Here is a 13,296-nt window from a genome sequence, read left to right on the forward strand (position 1 = left end):
CGCGGGGGAAGGCGGGGCGGCCGCTGACTGACAGGAGCGCGGCGGAGGCTAACGACCGAGCGCCCCGCGCAGACCCCGCCCTTCGGGCCCCGCCCCGTCCAAAGCCCCGCCCCTCCTATGGCCTCCCCGCCCTCCTCGCACGCCCCTCCCCTTCCCCGCCCCACCCCGCCCTCATGCCCCTCCCCTCCCCAGTGCCCGCCCCGCCCCGCAGGCCCCGCCCCCCTCGTACCCCGCCCTCGCCCCGCCCCCGGCCCGGGCGGGCCTCGCCTCTGCTCTCGGCGGCGGTGGCGCTGCGGGAGCTCCGGCGGCCGCGAATCTAATGGCTGCGCCCGGGCCGCGGTGATCGCCGGCGGAGAGCGACGGGCGTGGGGCCGCGGAGATCGAGAGCGAGCGCGGCTGGACCCCGGCCCGGCCCGGCCCGACCGGCCGAGCCCGCGATGCGCCCCGGGGCCGGCCCTCGGCGCAGCTGACGCCGCGGCGCGCGGAGACCCCGGCCGGCCGGCTCCGGAGAGCGGCTGCCCCGGCCCAGGCCGCGATGGCGGGCAAGGCGGCTGCTCCGGGCACCGCGGTGCTGCTGGTCACGGCCAACGTGGGCTCGCTCTTCGACGACGTAAGTGTGGCGCCGGACCCGGGATCCCGGACCCCCGGACCGCGGACCCTGAGCCCTGGGACCAGGATCTCGGTCCCGAAGCCCGAAGTCCCAGGACCCAGAACCCGAGTCCTGAGCCCCGGGACTCCGGGACTCGGGCCGGATCCCTGGCACCCAGGCACAGACTTGAGCGCTGGACCCGGGAGCCTAGCTCCGTCCCTGGAATCCTGGTCTGCGGGTCCAGCCTTCAAACTCCATGGGTTGAACCCGGAGACCAGCCCCTGAACCCAGGCCCCTAAATCCTAGTCCTGATCCCTGTCCAGGGTCCCCAAATCCTGACCCCAAACCCCAGTTCGAGGGCCCCACACCCTGGTACCCAATGTTGACCCAGGAAGCTTGACTCTGAACCCTGGTTCCCAGACCCCAGCCCGTGTCTCCTGGGCCCCAATCCCTGACTTCTGGCCGCCGACTCCCAACTCTCCAGTCCATGGCCCTGGCCTCTGCCGGTCTGCCTGTCTCCCTGCCGAGCTGCCTGTGGCTGCCCCGAAGTGTGGGCGCCCTCATTTTACCTTGTAACTTAGTATCTCTCTAGTTCTCAAACAAGGGGCTTCTGTTGAAAGCCTGGAAGACTATGTTTCTTGCCTGTTAAAGAGAAAGATGCGAGAAGCTTTTCAAGGCCAGAAAAAGGATGCTGACTGTCCAAGGCCTTTACCTTCTGGGGCCGCCCACCCGGCACCCGAGGCCACTGGGAGAAGAGTCAGCCAAGGCCTGGTGCTCCCCCGGCTCCGGAGGCAGGCCCAGGCTGACCTAGTTCACGTTGCAGCCGCGGTGCCACCCCGCTGTTGGTACTTACATTGCCAACCCAAATAAAGCAGAATGCGGCTCCAAGTGGCGTGCTCGTTTAGGAAAAGAGGGTGATGGCCCAGATGGAGCTCCAGGCAGCCCCGCACTACACCCCCCCACCACCTCCGCGGAGGTGAGCGGTGGGGCAGCCCCTTGACCAAGCAGACCATGGGCAAACATGCCTTCCACCCCTGCCTTCCTTTGCTGGCTGGCAGTGAGCATTGGTGAGGTGTTTCTTAGGCTAAGTTCATGCACAGGCGAGGAGTGATTTTATTAATCAAAGGTAGGCGCTATTTTTGCGTTTTTCTGTTTTAGCTTCCAGGCACAATGTTTTGTACTTCCCTGCTAGAGGTGAGCTGCTTGCTCTCTGGCATGGACAGGACACTCTATCTAGTTTCACGTTCGATCATTTTCTACAAAAGTGCCTGGTCTGGGTGTGTGTCTGTATATTTAGCATTCTATTCTTGGCTTTCCAGTAACATCCACTCTAACATGGTTTTACTCACATGATTCAGACCCGTTAGCTGTGGCTTCAGAGCCTCAGAAATGTCAGGAAAATTAAGCACGGTGGGGCATTTCAGTCTCAAAGGGAAGAGAATTTTGCTGTGCAGACATTCTTCCCAATAATTTCTTGATTCCGAGTTCTAGCGTTTTTGTTGTGTTTCAGCTGTATACACACGCTTCCCTCCATGGACGTTAAAGTGGCTCACTTGGTTTGCTTTTGGTTAGCACCAGACTCTCTCCGGCTTTCCATTCTTCTGAAAGGCTGTGTGGAGTGCTGCGTCTTGTTTGTATCACGAAGGAGCCTTTGTCTTGGTAAGCAGTGCGCAGGTTAATTCTGCTCGGTGGCTTTCGACTCAAGGGCCAGGAGAGACGTATCTGTCCTCATCCTCACCCACGTCTTTCTTAACGTGCGCAGCTTGGCTGGGGACCGTCCCTCCTCAGCGGCCTGGAGAAGCAGGGGTGGGTGTGGACCCGTGCCCCGGAGCCTGGCCGGGGAAAGGAGCCGATGCCTGAGTGAAGGACGCTTTGACTCTTCGGTTCGTAGGAGGCCTCAGGAGGGCTGCTCCGTGACTCTGTCTTGTGGCGTGCGCCCTGCACACGATGCTGTTCAGATGGCCCAGTTTCATCATCTGGAATCCACGCTCCGCCGTGTGGCCGGGCCGCGCGGTGGGCGGCATCGGCCCCCTCCTGGAGGGTGCGGGCGGGTGGGCGATGGCCCCTCTGGGGTGGGCACATTCTCCTTTCGTGCTCAAGCGACAGGTGACTGCTTGTGCAGCCCTGTGGGCTCCCCTGGCTACCCCTCCTCGTCCAGCCGTGACCCCCTGGAGCGCTGGATATAGACTTCCACGTGGCTTGGCCCTGACCCCCTGCGACCCGCAGAGCGTCCCGTCTGTGGTCGGCTGTGTCCTCGCCGGCCCCCCGTTCCCTCGGGTCTGGGACGGCTCAGCACCTTGTCCCCGACAGGCCCCCGGGGTGCTCCCCACTGTGCGCTGCTGTACACCAGGGGGTGGGCGGAGGCCACAGGACAGTGGTTAGCACTTTTCCTGCCTGATTAAGGAGCTCCCGAAGAGCCCTCGGTCAGCCCCTACCGGTCAGCCCAGAGAGACAGGATGGCGGAAACTGAGTCCGCTGAAGGTGCTCTTGGAAGGAAGGTGTCCTCGCCAGTCATAGCCCTGGCAGGCCCTGCCGGCCACGCGGGAGACGGTGGGACGAGCGTGAGCCCTCGTGTTGTCCTGCTGTGGACAAAGCTGCTGGACCCAGGGCCTCTGTCCTGGCTGGGGGCGAGCCTTCAGCGGGAGGCTGCCCCCTGGCTGGGGCCTGGCATTGGCTGCGCAGCCCGCCTGTTCTGGGTGTCCCCAGGGAGCCCGGGGCTCTCCGCAGTCGCCGGTTAGCCTCCTGCTGTCCCCAACCGCTTGCTAGCAAGCGCTCCTCACCTGACTGCTTTGCTTGAGATGGCTGGCTTTTAGACAAGTGAGGTTGCTAGCTTTTGGTTCTTCACGTGGTGGGCTTGTTTTTTGCCAGAAGTTAGCTGGGAAGGTGGATTCTTGCAGCTGTGGCTTCAGAGCTCGGTCCCACCCTTACATGGTAAGGCTGCTTCTTGGGAAGGAGATGAAGCCAACAGCGGGGCTCTGAGAGCGCAGCTCGCTCTTGGGTGTCTGCCTGGAGCACCGGTCCTGCCGTGCCTTCCCGGCCGCTTCCCTTCCTGAGCTGCTTCCTGTCTCCCCTGGTCTGCTCAGGAGCAGCCCTCTCTGTGCCCGGAGCTGGGGCTGCCGCCGGCTGTGCGTCGGGGTCTGGGAGCCCCTGCCCCGGGCTGGGCGCCTCAATCACTTGTGTGTCTCTCTCCAGCACCGTCCGTTTGCTCTGTAGCCCCGTTCCCATTCCGTCCTGAAAGCCCCCTGCCCTGGGACCCCCTCCAGCTCTGTCTCTGCCTCCCCAGCCCTGTGTGCAGGGCTGCCCCCTCCAACCCAGGGTGCGGGGCCCCCGCGGGGGCCTCGTGCGGGGCCGGCCTTGGTCCTGGCCCGCTCGCTTGCTCTGACGGGGGGAGTCCCCCCACTTCTTCGAGGAGTTGCATCTGGCGATGGCTTCACCAGGGTGTCATTCACGTACACGGACCTCACTCCTGTGAGGTGTGCAGCCCAGCGGTTTCTGGTGTCACACAGCTGTGTGACTGTCCCCACAGTTGGCGTAAACTTGTTTTCTGGAAAGGACACCCCATACGCCTGAGCTGCCCCCTCCCCCTAAATCTCGCCGTCTCCCCAGAAGCCCCCAGCGCCTGGTCACCGCCTGTCTGCTTCCTGTCTCTCTGTGCCTCTGCCTGTCCTGGGGGTCTCACGTGAGTCTGTAAAACAGCTGGCTCGGCGTTTTCAGAGCTCAGCAGCTGGATGTCAGCGTGTCAGTCACTCTGGCGGCCGAGGACCATTCTGCCGTCCGGCCGTGTTTGTCCTCCGCTGGCGCTGGCTGTCCGGGCACCCTGCCGTGCACATTCTGCTTCTGCTGAGCCCGTTCCTGGGACGGGGGTCGGCCGGGCCTGTGGGGACTCGCGTGGAGCCTTTCGAGGAACTGCCGGCCGTCCTGCAGCATCGCGTGCTCTGCGTCCTCACCAGCCCAGCTCTCCACTTCCGCCAGCACCCAGCGTCCCCTTGTCTTTCCTCGAAGTCTTGTGCTGGGCCTCTCCCCCGCCTCCCAGGAGCACGTCTCCTCACTCCCGCCTCACGGGAGCTCGTCTCTCTGGACTCTGGTCTTTAACAAGCTCTCTACACAGACACCCAGGAGGCAGGAGGAGACCCCAACCCCAGGGAAGGGCCAGAGCATCTGGCTGGAGCTGAGGACCGGTGGCCAGGTCTCCTCGCATCTCAGTTTCAGAGGCGGTGCTTCCTGCACTGTCCCTTAAGCCCCGAGGCCCCCGAGAGCTGTGGAGCCGGCCAGGGTGAGGCTGAGCCCTGGGCCTCTCTGCAGACCTCTCCCGGCCCCCTGGCAGCGTGGGGACGGCTGTGGGGGAGAGACGGACAGCGGGGAGGTGTCTCCATGTCCTTCTGGCTTGACTGCCTCTGACCTGGGGCCTCTGCGTACTTCCCCTGTGGGAATTTGGTCTGTGTGCCTGAGTTTGGGTCTCTCTGTAGATGGGGTCCCGCCTGGCTCCAGGGTGGTGGGGTTCAGCCTGGCGGGGTTTCGGGGTTGCTCCCCCAGGTCAGGAGGCCGTGCCTGCACTACACACTTCCTTGCGGCCGCAGCGAGCTTCGGTCCCACCACTGCGGTGCGCCTGGGGTCTGCAGCCCGTTGTCTGTCCGCAGGTGTCCCTGCCCCCTCCGTCTGCCACCATCCCGCTGGCCGCTGCTGCGCACGGGCACCTGTGGCCTCTCCTGCTTTATCAGCGCTGCAGGCGCGGGGGGAGGGCGGAGGCTGCTGCGGTGGAGACGCTGCTCAGCTTTAACGTGGTGGATGTTTTGCGTGTTTGGAACCCAGTGGCGTGAGCCCTGAGGGGCAGCCGGGGGGACAGCCCTGAAGGATGGGGTCCCGGGGCGCATTCACACCCGCTGCCTCTCAGCCTGCGTCTTTCCGCACGGTCAGGCTCTGGGCCCGTAGACCGAGCCTTCCGGGGAGGAGGGGCTGCCGCTGCTGACTGGGGTCGTCTCCGGTGGGCGTTTGCCTCTGGGAAGGGAGCCCCTGCTGGGAGCGATTCCACGATGTGCCAGATCTGATTCGGAAGTTACAGAACTTGGACCAGGCCTGCCTCCCAGCAGACGTCCCTTGTTTATGGAGCCCGCTGTCTGACCAGGAGTAGGGATGAGGAAGCAGGGAGGCTGCCTAGGGGAGGGGGCGAGCCTTGCTGAGGAGCCGGGGCAGGACAGCTCCTTCAGTGTGGACCCCCCAGTGCCTGCCCTGGTGGGCAGGGGTGGGAAGCAGGGTGGCAGCTTCTGCGGGGAGGTGGGCCCCGTCCAGGAATAGGCTCCGATGCCGAGGGGTCAGCACCGGGCTGGGAGGCTCTTCCAAAAGGTGGCGGTGGGTCTGAGGGGCGTCTCAGCCCTGTGCTCTGTGTCTCCTGGGCCACGGCCCTGCTCGCTCCGTGTCTGCGGGGCAGGGGCCCCTTCCCACCTGAGTGAGTTTCAGGGGGTTGGTCGTGGGCCCGGGGAGGGAGGGGGGAGGGGTGAGACTGTGGCGCGTCCCCTAGTGGACACAGAGGCAGCTGCCTCGGCTAACCGGGGCCCAGGGTGCTCTGCTGATGAGCCCGAGGGGTGACTGGACATGAGGTCTTGCGCCGGCCGGGGTGGGCAGTACACCCCAAGAAAGGCTCTGAGCTGCAGGACGGCCCACCCTGGGGGACACGGGCTCTGAGCTTCGGGACGGCCCCCCCCAGGGGACGATGGGAGTCTCGCCCTCGGTGATGCGTGCGGGTGAAGGGCCGCTCCCTGGGGCGGCTGAGACGTGGGGCCGGCGCAGGGCTGCCGGCTGTCGAGGTGACGAGAGGCGTCACCGGCGCTGTTGCTGTGACGGTTTCTGTAACTCCGGGGTTGGAGGGTAGGGGTGGCCCGTGTGTTCCTGAGCCTGTGTGGATATCCTTTCCTTGCCCATCTGGGTGAGGCTGGGCACACATGGGCCTCAGTCTGGGGAGCATCCTGGGCTTCCCGGGGTCTTCCCGACCCTTCTTCAGTCGTGGTCCCTGCATCCACTTAGTTCTGGTGATGAGACCTGTTTTCTAAAGCAAACTGTGAGTGCTGCTCGAGGGACTGCTGGCTTCTTTCTTTGGGAGGTGGGCGTGGCTCTGGGGCAGGGGTCCCCTCTGGTCACTGCGTGTGCGGGGACGGGGGCGGCATGGGGCTTAGGCTGCACCTCGGGAGGAGGCGAGCGGGCTGAACAGCGAGGGCTGCAGGACGTGGGGGCCCCCTGCACTTGACCCCGCACGCCGCCTGCTCAGCACCAGGCCCCGAGCTCCTGGAGCGGGTCGGGGTGGGCGGCCGTGCACGCGGCGAGGGGTCCTGACCGGCAGGGACACACACTGCATTGCCCAGGCTCACGGAGCTCTGCTTTTCCCTCGAGTAAGAAGCGCAGCCACCTGGGGAGCACACCGTGGGTCAGCGTGGGTCCTCTTGACCCTGGGCCGTTTGTGCCTCAGGCAGGGAGGAGGAACAGTGGCGCGGTGGCCGCCGGGGGTTGTAGTGGGATGGGGTGCCCCGGCGGGCGTGGGGCCCTGGCACTGGCCGGCCTGTCCCGGCCGTCCCCACAAGGCCTCAGTGGGCCGCGGCCTCATCCTCCCCCGTGTCCCGGGCCGGGCGTGCTCAGGCTTCCTGGCGGGTCCCTCGCCACGGGTGTGGCCAGCAGGACGGCCCAGCACGCTCACGTGTTCCTTCCCAGAGTCCCTGACGCGTGACCCCAGCCCACGCTCCCATGAGTGCCTGCAGCTGTGCCCCCATCCTCCAGCGGGACGCGCTCTCCCGTCTCCGTGCTTTGGCTTCAGGCCAGGAGTCCCGGCCCCTGGGGTGGCAGCACACACCCTCTCGGCACAGGTCACTGCCCGGCTCTCTGGCGCCTTCTCTGCCCCCCCATTAATTACAAGCTCTGGGCTTTTGTCGTGCTTTGGGGTGATCGAGCCTGCTGGTCTCTGACCAGCAGTGCAGGGCCAGGATTTGGGGTCCCGCCCCGATGGCCGTGGAACCGGATTTGCAGCCAGCCCGCTGGCCGGCAGGACCCCGTCAGAGCTGGGCGGGCGCTGAGTTGGGGAAGGTGAGTGCCCCCCAGCCTGGCACCTTGTGGGCACCAGGGCCCAGTGTCAGAGCTGTCCTCGCTCCGGTGCACAGGTGTGGCTGTCGGGGAGGACGGGACTTGCATTTCCGGCGGTTCGCCCCACGAGAGTGGAGCCCCCGGTCTGAGAATGAACGTTTGCCACCGTGCAGCGGTCCCCACCGTCCAGCCTGAAGCCCTGCCCTCCTGGCCATCTGCGGGGCTGAGCCCCCAGCTGCTCACCCCCAGCTGCCGTCACCGCAGGTCCACAGCTTGGGCTGTCTGGGGCCCTTCTGCCAAGCGCTGCTCTGCTGGCTGGACAGACCAGCCAGCGTCCCACACAGGTGGACAGTTTGCCATGTTTCACGGATGGTTTTTGGCAAACTGTTGACTGTGTGGACGGCAGTGGCTCCTTGGGGGTCACGCTCCGCACTCTCTGGGTGTGGCGTGCAGAGGGAGCCACTAGAGGCCTGCTTTGTCCGGACAGCAGTAGGTTATGACTTGGGCGCCCCTCTGAGCAGTGTCCTGTGGGGGCGCGGGGCTGCCGTCCGGGGCTCTGCTGTGGCTGGGGGTGACGGACAGCGCCCCTCCCTGCGGGGCTGGCGGGCTGGCCGAGTCCCGCGCCCTGCCCGGGTGAGTGGTTCTGCTCAGTCTGTTTGAGGGGAGGGCTCGGGCGCGCCCCCTCCCGCTGACCCCGACACGGGGTGCGCCTCCCAAGTTAGGGGCTGGCCCCCACGCCCGCTCTGCTGCCTTCTCTCCTGGCAGAGGGGCTGTGAGCCCAGCACGGCCTCGGGTCAGCTCCGACCGGCCTGTGGGTGCCTCGCCTGCCCCTGGGGCTCAGGGTCCCTGGGAAGCTGCCCCAGGACAGCCCCGCGGGCATGTCCGTGCCCGTCTGGGCTCGAGGGCGGGGAGGGCGGTGTTGCGCAGGGCAGCAGGGTGCGGGCTGGTGCCTGTGTTTCCAGCCACTTGGTGCTGGAAGAGCAAGAGGCGGCCCTGTGGCCTGTGCCACCCCCGTTAGGGACAGCGTCTGCCTCTGGTCCCTGTGTGGGGGCAGGTGTTCAGGCTCCGAGAGGGCTGCCCCCAGCCTAGCCCGGCCTCTTGCCGTCTGTGTCTGGCCCGGTGGTCATTTCTGCACATTGGGCCTCTGCGGAGGCATGTGGGGTATGGCGGTCCCTGCTCAGGCCTGTGTCCCCGGGGAGGGGGCTCAGGACCCTGTGGCCCTCCTGGAGGGGCTGCTCTGGGGTCCACCTGGGCTGGGCCAGAGGCCTGAGACCCGCGCTCCGAGCCCCCGTCCCGCCTTCAGGGGCTTCGGGGCAGCGTCCACATGGGTGGTGGAGAGCTGGGCAGGGATGCTCTGGCCCCGCGGTGAGCTCAGGCGTTGGGGGCAGCCCTGGCTCCAGCCGTCAGCGCTGCCAGCACCCTCAGGGGCTCCTCCCACAGTGTCGCTGGGGCCCCTGCCCCTGGAGGCACACCATCCGGTTTGCCTGCTGGCGCCCCGGGCACGCTCCCCTGCTGCATCTCTTCTGCCCAGGGCTCAGCTGGGGCGTCTTGGGGGCACACGCCCGGTCCAGGGCAGGGCTGTCTGCCCCACGCCACAGGGCGGGATGCGGCGTGTGGTGGCTGTGCTGGAATTTGCGGTGATGTGGGCTTTCCTTTCAGTTGGGTTCACTCTGTTAAGAACAGCATCTGTCCGAGTAGCCAGCAAGTCTGTGGGGACAGCTGCTCAGCTGCTCAGCTTTTGTTTTCTCCTCCATCCCTGTCACAGTTTGCAGACCTGTTGTAACTTCCTGTTTTTGCTGAGGCGCGGTTGCTTCCCTCCCGGCCGCCTGCGGGGTGAGCGGCCCAGGCAGGGGGGCAGCAGGCCGGCGGGGACGGGGTCGTGGTTATCAGCACAGCTGGCAGGACATGGGCGTGTGGCGGGAGCTGGACAGCGGGGTGGATGCAGGGCTGTCTCAGCAGAGCAGGTGGCGGCTTGCCTCGGTGGCCGAGAGCGGCCCCCGGGACCTCGGCCTTGCGCGCGTGGCCCTGGGGACACTGGGGCTGCTGGGGGCACAGGGCAGGGGGTGCAGGTGGCCCGGGGCTCTCGGGCCTCGGCGCCAGCCTCCACCGAGCGCAGGTATGCGCTGACACCCGCATTGCAGAGGCTCGTGTTTGAGGGTGGTGAGTGCAGCTGCCCACCCAGGGGAGCTCACTGGGCACCCTGCAGGCAGGCCCCTCCCCCAGGGCCTGAGCCTGGAGGCGGTGCCCCGGGCCCCTCCCCACACCACACTCCCACCAGCCCAGCCCCAAAGCTCCTCCAGGCGGCTCTGAAGTGGCGGCCTCCCTCGAGCTGGCCCCGGCCCGACACACCCATGCCTGTCCCTCCCGTCCTCGGCTGTCGGAGCAGGGGTCTGTGGCCGGGAGAGACCGGGCAGGTGGGGCCTGGGGGGGGCAGGGTCTGGAGGGGTGTTCTGGGAGTGGGCGGAGTGTTTGGAGGAGGTGCTGGGGGTCCCGAGGCCCAGGGTCCGGGAGGCTCTAGGAGCCCGCAGGTCCACCTGCACATGGCCTGTGGGGCCGGCGCGTCCCCTGGGCGTCGGCCTCTGGGGCCGGGCTCCCGACCCCCTTGGCTTACAGGGCAGAGGGTTCACTCCCGACCCCCTTGGCTTACAGGGCAGAAGGTGCACTGACCCTGACCCCCTGGCTCACGGCTTGTGTGCGGTCCCAGGCCGCCCCGGCTGCTGAGTGCAAGCCGGAGACCATCAGGGACCTCGGCAGTGACTCGCTCGGGCGATGCCCCGACACAGAGGCCACGGAGCGGCTCCTGGGCCGGGACGCAGGGCCAGGTGCTGAAGGCTCTGGGACACGCGAGTCAGCCGGCGAGCTCAGGCAGGGTGGCCGCTGGGGCCGTCGCAGGCGGCAGCAGTGCAGGAAACGGGGAGCCGGGCCTGCTAGGGAGGCCGCGTGGCCCGCGTGAGCTGGCCTGGCCTGCATGGGCGGTGAGCTGGAAGCTGGCGCTGCAGGACGGTAACGGTCTGTGCACCTGATCACGCCGGGCCCCGGGCCCTGCAGGGGATGAGCGGGGGCCAGACCTTGGTGTGGACAGTCGGCTCCCTCCTCTAGGGAGCTGCCTGTGACCCGTCTGCCTGTTGAACAACTGATAAGAGTCGGTGCGGAAGGGGAGGATGCGGGGACTCAGGCCCAGGAGGGTGCGCGCTCTGACCGCTCGGGGGTGCCGCTGGAGACCGCCGGCCCGTGGAGGTGTACCAGGTGCGGGGGGTCCCTCGGGAGGGCTGCCTGAGGAGCCCAGGGTGGCAAAGTGGAAGCACCAGTGTGTGACCTCTCCACTCAGAAAGTTGAGAATAGCTTCCAGGGGGAAGTTGACGTCTGTGTGCCGTGATGATCCTGAGAGTTTGTTTTTCATAAGGACAGTCCCGTGGCAAGCCCCGGAGTTCCCCGAAGCGCCTCCTCTGCTTTCTGCAGGGCGCTGCCTTCGGGGCGCTGCCTTCGACCCGCTGGCCCAGACGGACCCCGGGGAGACCTCAGTGTTTTGGGCAGCTGCTGCACCACAGACCTGTGCTGTGGACACAAAACGAGGTTCTGACGTTTAGTAAGAGAATGGAGCCCTAACTGCTGGGTGGAGCCCGCCCGGTGGGGCCGTGGAACTGCGCCCCTGTGCTGGGTCTGCTTCTCTGGAACGGGCTGGGCGGGCGCGGTGCCCCGTCCAGAGCCTGGCTGCGTGTCTGTCCATGTGTCCTGGCGAGTGGAGCTTGGATGCAGGCACCACCAGCACAGTCCTGCCTTGTTGCGGACGGGCTGCTGAGTCCCTGGGCCTGGCCTCGAGCTTCCGGACTGTTCGAGGCAGAACTGGTCCCCGATGGCACGTCCCTGCAGCCCGGCGCCTTCTGTCGGCCGAGTTCTGGGCTCCCTGCAAGACCTAGCCCCGCAGGGCCTCTTCCTGTCCTCGTGGGGTCCCCACGCCCAGGAGACACCAGGGCCCAAGGCTGCGTGACCTCACAGGGAATGCTGGGCCTCTCCTTGCTGCCCCTTCAGCCCCAGCCTGGCACCCTCGGGCCCCCGAGTGTCCTCTCCTCCTCTCGGGGTAAGGACCTGGTGAGGTGCTGCTGAGCCAGAGCGGGTGGTGAGGTCCCTCCTGGCTCCGCAGGGAACCCGCTCAGCACGCCTGGGGCGCTCTGCTCTGGCCTTTGTGCTTGCTGTCGGGCAGGTGACACGGTGGCTCCCTCCCCCGTGGCCCCTTAGGCCTGGACCCCCATCCTGTCTCGCCTCCAGCTGCGGCCCACGTGTTGTGAAGGTTTCCCACAGTGGAGGGTCCGTTGTTCCGCTGGGAGGTCTGCACTGGCTGCATTCATTTGTTGTTATCATCATCTATGGAGAAGGACATGGCCGCCCACTCCAGCATTCCTACCTGGAGAATCCCATGGACAAAAGGCCAGACGGGCTACAGTCCATGGGGGTTGCAAAGAGTTGGACTCGACTGACTAACTCACACACACATTATCATCTAAACTTTGAGACAGACTTCAGACACTGCGAGTTCCGCTCTTCCTGTGCCTGCCACTCAGCATTTTTGCGTATTCTCCAGGCTGAGCAGCCGCCACACTGCCCTGCCCTCGGGGCACCGTCGGCGGTCACTCCCCGCCCCCCCGCCCCAGACCGTGGCCTCCGCTGGTCCACCCCGTGTCTGTGGATCGGCCTGTTCTGGACGTGTCCTGCACATGGCTTCGGACACCTGATCTGACTCCTCTTTCTTACCCTGTGGTCAGGGCTCATCCACCTCATGTGTGTAGCAGAGCCCGAGCACCGCCTCCGAGAAGCACAGACCACCCTGCGTCCGTCCAGCAGCTGACGGACCTTTGGCTTTTGTGAACCATGTGGCTGTGAACATTTGTGTGTAAGGTTCTGTGTGAACATGTTTTAGACTCCCTTGGGTATGTATCCAGGCATGGACTTGCTGAGTCATAGGATAGCTGTGTATAACTTCTCAAGGAACTGCCAGACTGTTTCCCGGAGTGTCTGCACCATTTTGAATTCCCACCAGCATCGCGCAAGGGTTCCGGTTTTTCCACATCCAGAAACCACACTTGTTATTATTCGTCTGTTTGAGTCTAGCCGCCCTGCTGGGCGTGTAGCGCGTTGATCCGCGCTTCCCTGACCACTGGTGATCCTGAAAGTCCCTCCTCCCGCAGCCAGGTGCTTCTTGGGTATTTGTTTATTTGTTTACCTACTTTGGAAAAGCATTTATTTAAATCTTTTGCCCATAAAATTTCTTTCTTTAATTGTTGAACTTTTCTGGATTCGTTCTGGATGTAGATTCTTAGCATACCGATGATTTGAAAAGTTTTCTCTCATTTTTTGTGCTTTCTTTTCACATCCTTGAAGCCCTAGCATCCCAAACATTGATAAAGTCCAGTTTGTTTGTTTTTTCTTTGGTTGTGCTTCAGATGTCATATCTAAGAAGCAGTCCCCAGCCCTCCTCCACTGCTAGGGGGAATGTGAACTGGCCCAGCCACTGTGGGGAACAGTGTGGAGACTCCGTGTACATCAGACGCAGAGCCACCTAGGGTCCTGCAGGCCCACTCCTGGGCGCGTACCTGGAAAAGATGAGAGCTGATTCCAGCGGAGGCCTGTGCCCCGGTGCCATTCACAGC

At 65.2% G+C, this 13,296-nt stretch overlaps 1 protein-coding gene across 1 annotated transcript in view; it reads left to right on the forward strand.

Moving 5' to 3' along the window:
• Window positions 1-285: 285 nt before the first annotated feature.
• The window catches only part of INPP5A (inositol polyphosphate-5-phosphatase A), a 134,360-nt gene continuing 121,349 nt past the window's right edge, over window positions 286-13,296 (forward strand). The window contains exon 1 of the mRNA XM_040255107.1: window positions 286-610. Within this exon, the coding sequence (XP_040111041.1) occupies window positions 536-610 (75 nt within the window). The 5' untranslated portion in view covers window positions 286-535. The remainder of the gene's footprint in view (window positions 611-13,296) is intronic.

This window comes from Oryx dammah, unplaced genomic scaffold, assembly GCF_014754425.2.
Source record: "Oryx dammah isolate SB20612 unplaced genomic scaffold, SCBI_Odam_1.1 HiC_scaffold_14, whole genome shotgun sequence".
Lineage (NCBI taxonomy): Eukaryota > Metazoa > Chordata > Mammalia > Artiodactyla > Bovidae > Oryx > Oryx dammah.